At 40.4% G+C, this 16,907-nt stretch overlaps 1 protein-coding gene across 2 annotated transcripts in view; it reads right to left on the reverse strand.

The window, feature by feature from the left end:
• Positions 1-559: 559 nt before the first annotated feature.
• ndor1 (NADPH dependent diflavin oxidoreductase 1) overlaps positions 560-16,907 on the reverse strand; it is a 31,439-nt gene continuing 15,091 nt past the window's right edge. For both annotated transcript variants that reach the window (XM_061876780.1, XM_061876778.1), the window contains exons 8-15: positions 15,114-15,241; positions 10,566-10,777; positions 10,151-10,258; positions 9,937-10,051; positions 6,944-7,090; positions 6,736-6,854; positions 1,364-1,458; positions 560-1,296 (exon numbers count right to left, since the gene is read on the reverse strand). In XM_061876780.1, coding sequence (XP_061732764.1) covers positions 1,152-1,296; positions 1,364-1,458; positions 6,736-6,854; positions 6,944-7,090; positions 9,937-10,051; positions 10,151-10,258; positions 10,566-10,777; positions 15,114-15,241 — 1,069 coding nt within the window. In that variant the 3' untranslated portion in view covers positions 560-1,151. The remainder of the gene's footprint in view (positions 1,297-1,363; positions 1,459-6,735; positions 6,855-6,943; positions 7,091-9,936; positions 10,052-10,150; positions 10,259-10,565; positions 10,778-15,113; positions 15,242-16,907) is intronic.

The raw sequence follows: 16,907 nt of genomic DNA on the forward strand, positions 1-16,907 counted from the left end.
AGACAAAGGGGCCGCGCTTCCACCGCATCAAGTCACCAGCACAGACTCCACACCGCAAGGACGGGCCACACGGGCACGGACCCCGCTCGACAGGAAGCGAGACCCGAGCGACACCCCACACAAATAAATAATATATTGTATGATTATTTTTTCTTTAAAATAAAATAAATAAATCAAAAAAATAATAATAACAATAAAATCCTCACACCTTCAGCGAGGTCCTGCCCAGGAGTGGCAGGCCACCAGACCGCAGTCCCTGCAACCCGCACCGGCTGAGGAGGCAATGTACTCCAAAACCCCAACCCCCTCATGCATGTGTACAGGGCCCCCAGAGTGTCTACTGTGTAGTTAAAATTAGGAGGCCAGGCGTTACCGCCGACCTCCAGTCCCTATTGATGTGTGTACTGTAGCATGAGTGAGACGTGTATGCTTGTAGGAACTAATAATGCGATTAAAATTGGGGGACATCAAGGTCATGGTGGGTCCCAACCAAGCCGAGCCCCCCCAAATCCTACGTGTCTATTCAATTGAATATAAGTTGAAAAGGATTTGCAAATCGTTGAATTCTGTTTTTATTTACAATTTACACAGCGTGCCAACTTCACTGGTTTTAAAGTTCTTGAACCTAAGATCTCAGCCTAGATCCCTTACATAACATCACTTATAAAAAAAAACCCATTTTGACAAATTTCTTCCACTAAGGAAACAGTAAATATAACACAGCAAATAACACAATACTTTGTGCATTCTTTTAGATTTTTTTCCACAACCAAAATTGATCTGTCTATGCAGAATTAAACATAATTTTCTTTTTCAGGTGGTGTACACGAAGATCTGACCGTGGGGGTCACACACTCAATAAGCTGACATTGCACACACACTCTGGCACTCCCTTACTTTTCCTTCATGGCCTTACTCACACTCATCCAATCACCTCACATTCGCGACCTAAAAGACAGTCGGAACTTTGTTTCTAAAATGCACCCACATTCTTTGAAGTGTGTACATGGTCCTTCTTTATTGTTGCGGTGGCAGGACTGAAGTATTAGTCCAGAATTTCAAATCTTCTTCTGTGCATAGAGTGAGTAGATATATTGATGATGTCACCGATGTGAAGTCATGTGACCGCTGTCCTTCTTGACTCCGTCTGATCAGGACCAGGTCTCACTTTGGAACCGACCGCAGCGTTCCATGACTGTCAGCATCTGTTCGGCGTCCTCGGACGACAGCCCTCCCTGCTGCTCGAAGACCCTTTTGAGTGCGTCACACACACTGGTCGGCATCTGTTTGGCATTTCTGTGCAGACGTCAAAGAAATGTTAAGAAGTGTCGTCAGAATCCACAAAAGTTTGCTCGGAACTTACCCTGCTATGTAGAAGTAGGCGCCTTTATTGCTAATAAGGTCCCAAATGAGTGCAGCGTTCTCGCTGACACGCTGTTGTACATAAATCTTTTCTTCCTGGAATGACAAAGTCGGACAAATAATATCTTTAATGTATCAAATTAGTATGCATTGGTGGAAAATATTAGGACGCCCCTTGATTGTACTCCTTTTCCACCTACATTACTTTGGTTTTTTGATTGATTGGATGAAACTTTTATTAGTAGATTACAAAGTACAGTACATATTCCATACAATTGATCACTAAATGGTAACACCCCATTAAGTTTTTCAACTTGTTTAAGTCGGCGTCCACGTTGATTAATTCATGGTTACTTAAAGGTTATGACTTTCTGACGTCGGACCAGCCTGTCTACACTGACCTTATGTACAATTATACAATAAAACACACGCATACACATATATTTTCTGAACAAAAATACAAACGCAACACTCTTGTTTTTGCTCCCATTTTTCACGAGTTGAACTTAACGATGTAAAACCTTTTTGGCATTCTCTCGATGAGCTTCAAGAAGGAGTCACCTGAAATGGTTCTCCAACAGTCTTCAAGGAGTTGGCTCATTGAGAGAATGTCAAGAGTGTGCAAAGCTGTTATTATTCTAAAGAAACTAGAATATAAAACATGTTTTCAGTTGTTTCAACTTTTTTTGTTAAGTACATAACTCCACATGTGTTCATTCATAGTTTTCATGCCTTCAGTGACAATCTACAATGTAAATAGTCATGAAATAAAGAAAACACATTGAGTGAGAAGGTGTGTCCAAACTTTTGGCATGTAATATACATATATACATACATACATACATATATATATATACATATATACATACATACACATATATATATATATATATATATATATATATAGGGCTTCACGGTGGAAGAGGGGTTAGTGCGTCTGCCTCACAATACGAAGGTCCTGCAGTCCTGGGTTCAAATCCAGGCTCGGGATCTTTCTGTGTGGAGTTTGCATGTCTTCCCCGTGAATGCGTGGGTTCCCTCCGGGTACTCCGGCTTCCTCCCACCTCCAAAGACATGCACCTGGGGATAGGTTGATTGGCAACACTAAATTGGCCCTAGTGTGTGAATGTGAGTGTGAATGTTGTCTGTCTATCTGTGTTGGCCCTGTGATGAGGTGGCGACTTGTCCAGGGTGTACCCCGCCTTCCGCCCGATTGTAGCTGAGATAGGCGCCAGCGCCCCCCGCGACCCCAAAAGGGAATAAGCGGTAGAAAATGGGTGGATGGATATATATATATATATATACATATATATATATATATACACACACACACACACACAGTATATATATGCATATACATACACACTTGTCCTGGGCATGACATTAAAGTGCATCCGGCAGTGGAGGCTCCTCTATGGGGTCTTGGGGCACTACGAGGTTAACCCCTTTACTACTGTTACCCAAGGTGGCCCTTGGCAAAGACCTAGTACCTGACTGCCCCCTAGCCAGGGATACGGTGAAAACTTCAACGGCAGAGCAGGCAGAAGACGTTATATTTAAGAACTACCACAACAGCTGCGATGAACAAGCTAGTCAGGTTACTTTTAGACCTCCACCCCATTTCACACCTCACTCCTACCCACTTCTCCAAAGTGGGCTGGCTCAGGGTGGATGACAGAGTAAAACAACTTGCACTGAGCCTAGTCTATAAAATCCGCTAAACCTCCCTGATACCGAAGTACATATCAAACTATTTGGGGCGGCATGGCGTAGTGGGTAGAGCGGCCGTGCCAGAAACCTGAGGGTTGCAGGTTCGCTTCCCACCTATTACTACTTCTAAACTAAATGACCACCATAACCACAACCCCAGGGGGAGCTCCACAAACCATGTTGAAAGCCTACTCAGGGGCCTAGTGGTTAGATGGTCCGCATTGAGATCGGTAGGTTGGGAGTTCAAACCCCGGCCGAGTCATACCAAAGACTATTAAAAAAATGGGACCCATTACCTCCATGCTCTACAAAAACGGAAATCGAAGTAAGATGAAATATCTCAAATAAGGGTGATATTTGCTTATTTTCTGTCTGATGAGATCATTTTTCTCACTAAGCAGATTTTATGTTAGAGTATTTTACTTGTTTTAAGGGGTTTGGTCCTAAATGATCTTAGTAAGATATTACAGCTTGTTGCTGAGATTTGATGACCTATATTGAGAAAAACATGCTTGAAACGAGAATATCAACTGTGTCATCAACACTCACAAGTACAAAACTACTTTTTAAAAGTAATAGTTTCTTATTTCAAGCATGTAAAAAGAAAATCATGACTTTGACACAATTGTGTCTCACATTAAAACCGATGACAGCCAAATGGACTTCGTTGTTTTATTTTCGATTAAAGGGGAACATTATCACCAGACCTATGTAAGCGTCAATATATACTCTGATGGTGCAGAAAAAAGACCATATATTTTTTTAAACGATTTCCGAACTCTAAATGGGTGAATTTTGGCGAATTAAACGCCTTTCTGTTTATCGCTCTTTTTGCGATGACGTCAGAATGCGACGTCGCCGAGGTAATACAGCCGCCATTTTCATTTTCAACACATTACAAACACCGGGTCTCAGCTCTGTTATTTTCCGTTTTTTCGACTATTTTTTGGAACCTTGGAGACATCATGCCTTGTTGGTGTGTTGTCGGAGGGTGTAACAACACTACCAGGGAGGGATTCAAGTTGCACCACTGGCCCGAAGATGCGAAAGTGTCTTCCAACAGACCCCCATTGAATGTGCCAAAGTGTCCCCACATTTTACCGGCGATGACAGAAATGGCACAGAGATGTATGGATAACCTGCAGATGCATTTGCAACGATAAATTCAACTAAATCACAAAGGTGAGTTTTGTTGATGTTGGTGACTTATGTGCTAATCAGACATATTTGGTCGCGGCGGGAATGCCAGCTAATCGATGCTAACATGCCACGCTAATCGACGCTATCATGCTATTTAACCGGCGGTGCTAAAGCAGACATGGCACAGAGATGTATGGATAACCTGTAGATGCATTTGCAACGATAAATTCAACGAAATCACAAAGGTGAGTTTTGTTGATGTTGACTTATGTGCTAATCAGACATATTTGGTTGCGGCGTGACTGCCAGCTAATCGATGCTAACATGCTACGCTAATCAACGCTAACATGCTATTTACCGGTGGTGTTAAAGCAGACATGGCACAGAGATGTATGGATAACCTGCAGATGCATTTGCAACTATAAAGTCAACGAATTCACAAAGGTGAGTTTTGTTGATGTTGACTGCCAGCTAATCGATGCTAACATGCTACGCTAATCGATGCGAACATGCTATTTACCGGCGGTTCTAAAGCAGACATGGCACAGAGATGTATGGATAACCTGCAGATGCATTTGCAACTATATTACGTTTCCTTCCACCCACATTTAATGCGAAAAAAACACTTACCAATCGAAGGATTTAAGTTGCTCCAGTGTCAAAAGATGCGAAAGTCCTGATCGTTTGGTCCGCACATTTTACCGGCGATGCTAACGCAGCTATTCGGCCTTGGTATGGCTATGAATAGCGTCAATAGTTATTCGCTCAATACCTTCAGTTTCTTCTTCAATACTTTCATACTCCAACCATCCGTTTCAATACACGCGTAATCTGTTAAATTGCTTAAGTCGCTGAAATCCGAGTCTGAATCCGAGCTAATGTCGCTATATCTTGCTGTGGTATTCGCCGTTGTTTGTTTACATTGGCAGCACTGTATGACGTCACAGGGAAGTGGATAGTCGCATCGCAAATAGCGAAAATCAAGCACTTTAAAGCTTTTTAGGGATATTCGGGGACCGATAAAATTTTGAAAAAAAATTCAAAAAATACAAGCCACTGGGAACTGATTTTTATTGTTTTTAACCCTTTTGATATTGTGATAATGTTCCCCTTTAAACAATAGAAAATAAGTACTCATATAGTAGTGCAGTTGTTATTAGTGAGAATATACTTATTTTAAGGTATTTCTTGGTTCATTGAGGTTAGCTAATTGTACTTGTTTTGGAAAGTCTTGACAAGCCACATTTTCTTTTTCTATTGGCAGATAATTTTGCTTAGCTCAAATAAAATACCCCCAATTTTTTTTTTTTTTTCTTGTTTTCGAACACTGACTTTTGGCAGTGTGCTTGGCACTCAGCATCAAGGGTTGGAATTGGGGGTTAAATCACCATAAATGATTCCCGGGTGGGACACCGCTGCTGCGCACTGCTCCCCTCACCTCCCAGGGGGTGTTCAAGGAGATGGGTCAAATGCAGAGAACAAATTTCACCACACCTAGTGTGTTCATGACAATCATTGGTACTTAAACCTTAATTTAAACCCAGATTCCGACATAACAAAGGTCTTAACTCATTCTCCTTCTATGCCTCATCAATATGGAATGCACTCCCAACAGGTGGAAAAGAAAGTGCATCTCTATCCTCCTTCAAAAGCACACTAAAAGAACACCTCCAGGCAACTTCGACTCTAGACTAACACCTTCCCCCCTCCACATCCCACCTCCCCGGATTGTAAATAATCAAATGTAAATAATCAAATGTATATACTTGTTCTTATACTCTCTAAGGTCACTATGTTCACTGCTCGCTGTACATATCCTACCAAGTGAGACCTACACTGTTTCAATGTCCATTTCTCAGATGATATAATTGTTGATGACTGAAGTGCTGATATCAACCAAACCAACCACCACCCCCTTCCACATCCCACCCCCCGGATTGTAAATAATGTAAATAATTCAATGTATATACTCTGATGATTAACTTGTGTGATGACTGTATTATGCTGATAGTATATATTTGTACCATGAATTGATTAACGTGGACCCCGACTTACACAAGTTGAACAACTTATTCGGGTGTTACCATTTAGTGGTCGATTGTACGTAATATTTACTGTGCTGTGTAATCTACTAATAAAAGTTTCAATCAATTACTCAATCAATCAATCACAGGCCGAATGAAAAGTACTACAGTATAAAAATACAATTTTAATTGAGTGAATAAAAGTTCAAGTTAAAGTACCACTGATAGTCACACCCACCCACACCCACACACACACACACACACACCCACACACACACACACTAGGTGTGGTGAAATTACCCTCTACATTTGACCCATCGCCTTGTTCCACCCCCTGCAAGGTGAGGGGAGCAGTGAGCAGCAGCGGTGGCCACGCTCGGGAATAATTTCGGTGATTTAACCCCTTAATTTCAAACCTTGATGCTGAGTAATTGAGGTGAGTCCGGGTGAGTGTTCTGAAATATAAGTCACAGGCATCATATTGAGTCATGGGGTGAACCTGGTCTCTGGAGAAGGCAGAAAAGAGCCTCAACTGTCCAACTGCCATCATCTCCTCCCACTCGGACCTGAAGTAGAAGTCTTTGGACTCGGATCGACAGCCAAAGAACAGGACATTGCCTGGACAGTAAATAAGTCAAAGAGGGGAGTCATCTCCATGAGGCCCCACCACTCAGAGACAAATCAGTCCAGGGAGGGGACGTACTCACCATGTTTACCCTCAGCAGTCCTCTCTTGTAAAGCTGACCTGAAGGGTGCCACTCCTGTTCCTGGTCCAACCATTATGACGGGGATGTCCTTCTCCGTGGGAAACTTTAGACTTCCCTTCTTCACCCAGAGAGGCACATAAACATCTTCTGTAGGACAAAGTGCAATCACATGAGGAGGGCTGTCTTCTTGTCAAAGAAATGAGAAATAACTAAACAGAGCTGAACTGAAATATACTAAACATTTGGAAAGGAGGCGCTGCTCCTGTTTTCCTTAGTCATCTGTTTGAAAAGGTCAGATGAAAACTAAATACATCTATTCTCTATTTCATGAGAAATAGGGAATGCCGTGAGAAATTATGCAACTTCACCTAATTCCTCCCAAAAATATTTTTTTCAATTCAATGATTATAATCTGCAAATAATGTGCTGTTGCTTAGTGTCTGTGCTCTGTAGAGCTCGGCAGGGAAACCACGTAATACTCCATGTCAGTAGGTGGCAGCAGGTAGTTAATTGCTTTGTAAAAGTCGGAATGTGTCGGTTGAGACGAGGATGGTTTGTTGTGATCACAATATGCAGGTAAAAACGTTTATAATGCTTAAACCAAAAATGAGCATAAGTAAAAAGGCAATGAAGCATAGGAATGGCTGTGCAAAACACAAGTAAAACTGAATTGGCTACCAAGTAAACAGAAGCAGAATGTTGGACGACAGCAAAAACTTACGGCGTCCACAAAGTACATCCGTACATGACATGACAATTAATAATGTACACACAAAGAAGAATAGCAACAACTTAAATAGCCTTGCTTGCTAACACAAAGCAGGTGCGGGGAATGGTGCTCAAAAGAAGACGTGAAACTGCTGCAGGAAAACACCAACAGAACAGGTGAACAGGGAGGGCCACCAAAATGACTGCGCAAGACAAAAACTGAAGCACTACACAGAAAAACACCAACAAACTCAAAAAAAGGCATGACGACTGGTAGAGTTGAATTTTTTAACGATTTCTGCTGGCAGATTCCTCATGGACTCTGACACCACCATTGCCCCAATAATCACACATATAATAAACCTCCCAATCAATCAAGGCCAAGTACCCAAGGATTTCAAGATAGCAAGAGTAACCCCCTTTATAAAAAAGGAAGCAAATTAGAACCTGGTAACTACCGACCTGTTTCTGTTCTCAGTTCCATTTCAAAAGTAATGGAAAAAATAGTTTATGAACAGGTCGATAGATCCCTTGCTACTAATAAACTAATGAACAAATGCCACATCAAACATGAGGTGGACTCGGGCAAATACTGCGGCATGGTCATGCTGGACATTCAGAAGGCCTTTGACACCGTTAACCACGCTATACTGTTGGATAAGCTCAGAGCGATCGGATTTGATAAAACCTCAACGAGCTGGATGTAATCTTACTTGGAGGGGAGGAAACAGGTGGTAGAGGTGAACGGCACCGTGTCCCCTCCCCTCTCAGTAAGCTGTGGAGTCCCCCAAGGCAGTATACTAGGACCTTTACTGTTACTAATATACGTAAATGACATGCCATCAGCATGCCACTGTGAATTGTTCCTGTTTGCGGATGACTCGGCCCTGCTGGTGTCCGGCAAGGACAAGTCACAGGTGGAACAAATCCTCACTCATTAATATTTGCACGTGGCTCGCTGACAACAAACTATCCATACACTTAGGTAAAACGGAATCCATCCTATTTGGGTCCCATATCAACCTTAAGAAAGTCAGTGACTTCACTATAAAAGTGGGGGGCATTGTTATCACCAGGAAAGATGAGATCACCTACCTAGGTTCTATTCCAGAGGCCAATCTTTCCTGTGATAAAATGGCAACCAAGGTAATCAAAAAGGTCAACCAAAGAACGAGATTCCTCTACAGAATCTCCTCTCTGGTTAACAAAATAACCTTGAAGATTCTAGCGGGAACTCTCATTCAACCCTTTTTCGATTACACTTGCACCTCTTGGTACCCCAGCACCTCCAAAACCCTCAAATCTAGACTCCAAACATCCCAGAACAAGCTAGTCCGGTTACTTTTAGACCTCCACCCCAGATCACACCTCACTCCAACCCACTTCTCCAAAGTGGGCTGGCTCAGGGTGGAGGACAGACTAAAACAACTTGCACTGAGTCTAGTCTATAAAATCCGCTACACCTCCCTGATACCGATACCGAAGTACGTGTCAAACTACTTCCATTACGTAAATGACCGTCACAACCACAACACCAGGGGGAGCTCCACAAATGACGTTAAACCCAGAATCCGATCAAACAAAGGTCTTAACTCATTCTCTTTCTATGCCACATCAATGTGGAATGCACTCCAACCAGGTGCAAAAGTAAGTGCATCTCTATATTCCTTCAAAACAGCTCTAAAACAACACCTCCAGGCAACTTCAACCCTTTACTAATACCCTCCTTCATTCACATCCCATCTCCCCAGATTTTAAGTAACCTAATGTAAATAATCAAATGTATTTCTAATGTATATACTTGTTCTTATGCTATCTGAACTCACTATGTTCTCTGCTGGTTGTACATATTGTTTCAATGTCCATTTCTCTGTTGATGCAATTGTTGATGACTGAAGTACTGATATTAACCAAAGCTCCTCATCCCACCCCCCGGATTGTAAATAATGTAAATAACGAAATGTATATAATATGATGATTAACCTGTGTGATGACTGCATTATGCTGATTGTATATATTTGTACCACAAATTGATTAACGTGGACCCCGACTTAAACAAGTTGAAAAACTTATTCGGGTGTTACCATTTAGTGGTCAATTGTACGGAATATGTACTGTACTGTGCAATCTACTAATAAAAATTTCAATCAATCAATCAATGGTGTGCCGCTGGTATTTTTAATGAAAAAAATGTGCCTTGCCTGAAACAAGTTTGAAAAACACTGCTCTATTTACTCCAAAAGTCACACATCAGTGGTATTTAGGCATTCAAAGATGTGGATGACCTTTTGTGGGATCGAGGGAGGCTAACCAGGTGGAGCAGAGACCCCTCCGCGGTTTAAACATTTTGGTTTTGTACTGGACCACAGCTACCAGGACCTGCAGCCTGTTAGGGTGAGCCTGCGAGAGGGAAGGGGGGCGGGGTAGAACATACCAAACACTGTGAGGAAGGTGCATATTTTTGAAGAACAAGTGAATAGCTGTGTTCAAAAGAACTACCTGAAGAGAGGAGGCGATGGAAAAGGACCTCGGTTGGATCTGAGGAAAAAGATCGAGCAAGTAGTCGGCTTTGAGTTGTGCCGTCGTGTGGGGGAAGTCGGCCAAGACCTACAGCAGCAAGAGCACATTTAATTAGCTTATATGCCTCAAAAGTACAAGCTACTCATTGAGAGGAGCAATAAGCTCACATGACAATATATTAAATATACAAGTTGATGGCATTTAGAACAGAGATGCATGCATTGGAATTATGTTAATTTGGTCTCCAAAAATAATGGCAATACTATCGTCAAGCAAAATGTGTTATCGGCCCAAGCCTAACTGTGGGCTGTAATGGCTTAGACTTAAAATGTAGATGTAAAATGAATTGTAATTATTATCAACCCTCCACTGACTCTGAATGCTAGGCCCCTACCTCCAGAGCGGTGCGGCGTGGTCGGTTGCAGTAGCTGTGCAGCTCCTCTTGGCCTTCTGCAGAGCTAAACTCGACCAGCTTCTCAAGCTCCAGCTCGTTGGTGGAGAAGGTAGCGAGCAGCTCAAAGAAGGAGCGTCGAGGCACGGCTGCAATGTCCAAACACTTCTCCACCAGGTAGCTCACAGTGCAGGGCTGAGAAAGCCTGCCAGGGACTGAGCACACAAGACAGGTTTTGCCTATACCACATCAGGCAGACACAATTGTGCAACATGGTTCCAATACAACCACATTCCTATGTTTTTTGTTGTATAATACATTTGTTGCATGGTCAAAATTTGTTTTTAGCCCTACTATAAAGATGTATTTTTTATTTCCCAAGTGCTGTTAAAGAGAGCAATGCATTTTCAACACAGCTTTTCCAAGCATCCTACTTTCACTTTGGATGCTTCCAATATTTTAATTTGCACACAGAAACAAAGTTATTTCACAAAAAAAAAAAAAAAACATGCCCAGAGTCAAAATTATTAGCCCTCTTAAAAACTACCAGTAGTTTGAGAGACAGCAAGTTTTGGAAGCCATCTGCTCTGGTTAATCAAACCTATTTGAAGTCACCAGTGAACACTGACTTTGTAATAAGAAGCTATAGAGCAGTGTGGAAGATTCAATTCACGCTGTATTATTCAGAACTCAGAAAGCATCACGCTTAAAGCAAAAGCAATTAATTTAAATGCAACAAATATAATCATTGATGCACACAAAGCAGGAGATGGATACACTAAGTTAGCACAGTGTTTCCAAAAGTCAAGAACTGGAGTTCGAAGTATGATCAAGAAATTCAAAGGCAGTAAGATGGGACAGAGGTCGGAACTTTTTTTTTAAAGACCCTGGAAAGAAAGCTAGTGAGAGATGTGTCTAAAGACCACAGAGCAACTGTCAAGCCAATAATGAATGAGTTGGCCAAGCTTGGAATTGTAGTCTCAAAGAAGACAATCACTGAAGTCCTGCACAGGATTGGACTGCAAGGCTACAGAACAAGAAAAACTGTACATCTGCAATAAAGACACCTTTGAGCCAGATTGAAGTATGTAAAGGACAACCCCGAGAAAAACTATGCATACTGGATGTGCATCCTTTGGTCAAATGAAAGAAAACCATTGAGACACTGCGTGTTTGGAGAAAGAAGTGAGAGGCATACAAGCCAAAGAGCACGGCCCCCACGGAGAAACAAGGTGGTGGGAGTATTATGTTGTGGGGATACTTCATGCAACTGGGAATCTTGTCAAGGTGGAAGGAATCCTAAAGAAAAAAAGGATATTTGAAGGTCTCGGAAAAAATAAATCTCATGCATTCAGCAGCAAAAGTAGGTACAGAATAATAACGACGCAAAACATAAGTCACTCCTGGTGAAGAAAGTGAATGTTATTGAATGGCCTGCACAAAGTCCTGACTTGAACACCATCGACATGAACACCATCGACAATCTTTGGGGAGAATTGAAGACCAAAGTGCATGGCAGGAGTATGATAAGTTTGTCAAAGAAGAATGGGCTGGGATTGCTCAGGTCATGAGTGTGTGACTTGTGAAAAACTAACAAAAAATTGCAGGCTGTCATCCATTAAAAAGGACACACAATTGCCTATTAGCATCAAGGGTCTAATAATTTTAACTCTGGTAATTTTTAGTTTTCACGGAATAAACTTGTTTATAAGTGCAAATAAAAATATTTGAAGCATCCAAACTTAAAATAGGATGCTTGGAAAGCTGTGTTAAAAAAATGCATTTCTCAATTTAACAGCACTTGGAGGGCGAGTAACTCTGTCCTCAACTTTGTGTATATATGTACACATTTATATACACACACACACACACATATATATACACACACACATATATATATATATATATATATATATATATATATAGGGTGTACCCCGCCTTCCGGCCGATTGTAGCTGAGATAGGCACCAGCGCCCCCGCGACCCCAAAGGGAATAAGCGGTAGGTAATGGATGGACCCAAAAACCAGTGAAGCTGGCATGTTGTGTAAATTGTAAATAAAAACAGAATACAATGATTTACAAATTATTTTCAATTTCAATTCAATTGAATGGACTGCAAAGACAATAAATATATATAATGTTTGAACAGACAAACAAATTTCTTTTTTGGCATTTAATGGCAGACACAGATAGAAAAAAAGTACGCACAGCGGCATATTTACCACTGTGTAACATGGCCTTTCCTTTTAACAACACTCAGTAAACCTTTGGGAACTGACGAAACCCATTTTTGAAGCATTTCAGGTGGAATTCTTACCCATTCTTGCTTGATGTACAGCTTAAGTTGTTCAACAGTACGGGGTCTCTGTTGGGGTATTATAGGCTTCATAATGCGCCACATATTTTCAAAAGGAGACAGGTCTGGACCACAGGCAGGCCAGTCTAGCACCCGCACTCTTTTAGTATGAAGCTACGTGGTTTTAACACGTGGCTTAGCATTGTCTTGCTGAAAGAAGCAGGGGCGTCCATGATAACATTGCTTGGGTGGCAAGATAAGTTTTTCCAAAACCTGTATGTACCTTTCAGCATTAATAGTGCCTTCACAGAAGTGTAAGTTACCCATGCCTTGGGCACTAATACACCCCCATACCATCACAGATGCTGGCTTTTGAACTTAGCGGCAATAACAATCCGAATGGTTATTTTCCTCTTTGACACAACATCCACAGTTTCCCAAAAAATTTGAAATGTGGACTCGTCAGACCACAGAAACATTTTACAATATGCATCAGTCCATCTTAGATGAGCTCGGAAACCAGCGATGCTGGCGGGGTTTCTGGGTGTTGGCTTTCGCTTTGCATAGTAGAGTTTTAACTTGCACTTACAGATGTAGCAACAAACTGTAGTTACTGGCAGTGGTTTTCTGAAGTGTTCCTGAGCCCATGTGGTGACATCCTTTACACACCGATGTTGCTTTTTGATGCAGTACCGCCTAAGGGAATCGAAGGTCTGTAATATCATCGCTTACCTGCAGTGATTTCACCAGATTCTCTGAACCTTTCACGATATTACAGACCTCACGTATTACGGATATTACGGATGGTGAAATCCCTAAATTGTTTGCAATAGCTGGTTGAGAAATGTTGTTCTTAAACTGTTCAACAATTTTCTTACACATTTGTTCACAAAGTGGTGACCCTCGCCTCATCCTTGTTTGTGAATGATTGATCATTTCATGGATGCTGTTTTTATACCCAATCATGGCACCCACCTGTTCCCAATTAGCCTGTTCGCCCGTGGGAATAAGTGTTTGATAAGCATTCCTCAACTTTCTCAGTCGTTTTTGCCACTTGTGCCATCTTTTTTGAAACATGTTGCAGGCATCACGTTCCAAATGAACTAATATTTGCAAAACACAAGGTTTTCCAGTTTCGACCGTTAAGTATCTTCTCTTTTCAGTCTATTCAATTAAATATAAGTTGAAAAGGATTTTCACATCATTGTATTCACTGGTTTTGGGGTTTGTAAGTGTGTGTATGTATATATGTATACATATATATACATATATATAAAAAATGTATTAACATACACACATACATATATACTATATATATTATCACATACATATATACATAAATAAATACATATATACATACATACATATATACATACATACATACATACATACATATATATATATATATATATATATATATATATATATATATATATATATATAAATACACACACACACACATAGTATACAGAAAGACATACCTTATATACAGTACAATATATGGCATTAAAACAGTAGGATATTTCAGTCTAACAGAGGAGAGACTGACTGGTGATTGTGTGACAATATTCACCAGTCTTTTTCTTTTATTTTGATTTTCACATGACGCTGTGAGTTTGTCTGTGTCTAGTTTGTTCTCTTTTTTAAGGATTACTTTAAATATGTCTAGGTTGTTCAGCATTAGTGAAAAAGATTCCTAAAATGTCACAGATAAGGGTAAAAGCTAAAAACACAATACACTTACAATATGACTGATAGAATGCTATAAATATGACAGATAACCTCAAAAACTAAATGGAATTGTACAGCTTTTTTGCTGAATAAAAAATGTACATGAAAAAAATTATGTTGGATTTGTAATATTAACTATAACTGATAAAACCCTGAATATTAGGAACATATGAACGTCTCGCCTCTTTACTTCCCAGACGACCGTCTTGAGATCAGTCTTTTACAATAAAGCAAAATGCAACAAATATGCAACAAACACGGCAAAAAATTTACGCAAAGGACGAAAAAGTAGCAACAGAATGGATTGCTCCTACTAGCTGCTTTGACAGCCACCTGGAATGAGACGATTTTTGCAAGCCAGAATCCCAAAAAAAACCTAAAACCTTTTGTCTTCTTGTCTCATAAATATTGTGAACAATAGACCATATTAAAAAAAGTGAAGTTTCCCTTTAACCACGGGCCATATTTTGCCCATGTCTGGGCTAAACTTAACTTTTACCATGAATACAGCTTAAAACCTTACCTGCAGAGCCATTTGTGCTTGTAAGAGAGAATTTAGCCTCTGGATCCAATCTCAACAGCTGACAGAATTGCTGAACGTCCTCTGGGGCGTTGCAAGGATACATCATCACCACGTCACCTGCAGTAAAACTACCCAAAACAACAGCAGTACTGAAGTGTGGTTTGATTGGTGATGTAAGCCAATACTGTATGAAACAGTGCAGTTCACCACAATCTATGTATCAGCACAGGAACATACAAACTGGCTATTATTACAAACAGTGTGGATGCTTGTTAACCTGTGGCTGTTTGGATTGTCATGGAGATTGACCCCATTAATAAGCACTCATAGGTGCACAGTATGTTGTACACGGTAAGCAGTGTTGACTTATATTATACGTTATGTTATGTTATTTGTGGTGTTGTGAGTTATGCTTTTGTTGAATATGTTGTGTAACAACAATATAACATAATGTTATAAGTTGTGTTATATTGTGTTTGGTGTTTTGTTATATGCTGTCTTATGTTATATGTTGACACATGTTGTATGATGTGTTATTTTACAGTATATACTGTATTGTGTTATATTATACGCTGTGTTGTGTTAAATGTTGTTTGGTGTTATGTTACATGTTGTGTTATATGTTGCGTTTAAGTGTATATGTTGTGTTATGTCATATGTTGTATTGTCTAAGTACACAGGCTACATCTAATGCGGCGGTCGGCATTTTCAGAAATGTAGGAAAATGAAAAAAATAAAAACAAAATCTATTCTGTAGGAGGACAAACATGACACAAACCTTCCTAACTGTTAGAAAGCCCTCTGCTTAATAAGTTTGTGTTAATGCTTAACTAATGAGAGTTTTTGGCTAGCGCTGTTTTATCCTAATTTTAGCAGTCCTTGAACTCACCGTAGTTGTGTGGACTGGGACGCAATAGTTTATTTACAGTACATGTATAAATTTCTCAGATGCTGCCACAGAAAAGTTTTTTATTTCACTCCTTCGTTGTCTAGTTTTGTCCACCAAACGTTTATGATGTGCGTGAATGCACAAAGGTGAGCTTTGTTGATGTTATTGATTTGTGTGGAGTGCTAATCAGGTTTATGTGGTCAGTGCATGACTGAAAGCTAAGCAATGTTACCATGCTACTTAGGCGAGCTGTATGTACATGTGGCATTATAATGCCTTGTATGCAGTAAGCCTGAGGGATATATCGATTTTATCGATATATTCAAGTTTTTTGTTGCAAACAATTAAAATGTTTTCTTCTTTGGCTCCGTCATAACTTTTGGCCCTCAGGAGCTTGTGTAATTTGCGCCGTCCCCTTACTTTCTTAGCGGCACACGTAGCAAAACATGGCTAATACTAACGCTAATAAGAGCGAGACATTTGTTTCTAAAAAAAAAAAAAAAAATGTTGTCAGTTCTTTGGTTTTGCGGCAACAGGTGTGTAACAAGAGACTGCACGCTGCGAAGTTTGTTTCAAAAAGGCAGCATCACAACAAACTTGTTCCAGCATCTGAAACCGATCTGGCCGAGTGCGGGAAATTCAACTCTTTACTAGGCGAACAAGACACAACAACAAACTAACTAAGGACAAAAAATCCCCATACTATGGTGGAATCAGTTATGTATGATGATCTGTGCATCAGATCATCATACATTATATAACTATTTAATACTTGTTTAGATTAACAAATGTGGTGTTTTAGACTGCAATATTGTTCAATTAAGGACACGTATTATGTATGTCTAGCTTGTGTGCTATTATGTGCTTAGCTGTTGTGTAGCTGGTAGCTCCTAGTATCCTGTAGA

Source organism: Nerophis ophidion, linkage group LG17 (assembly GCF_033978795.1).
Source record: "Nerophis ophidion isolate RoL-2023_Sa linkage group LG17, RoL_Noph_v1.0, whole genome shotgun sequence".
Lineage (NCBI taxonomy): Eukaryota > Metazoa > Chordata > Actinopteri > Syngnathiformes > Syngnathidae > Nerophis > Nerophis ophidion.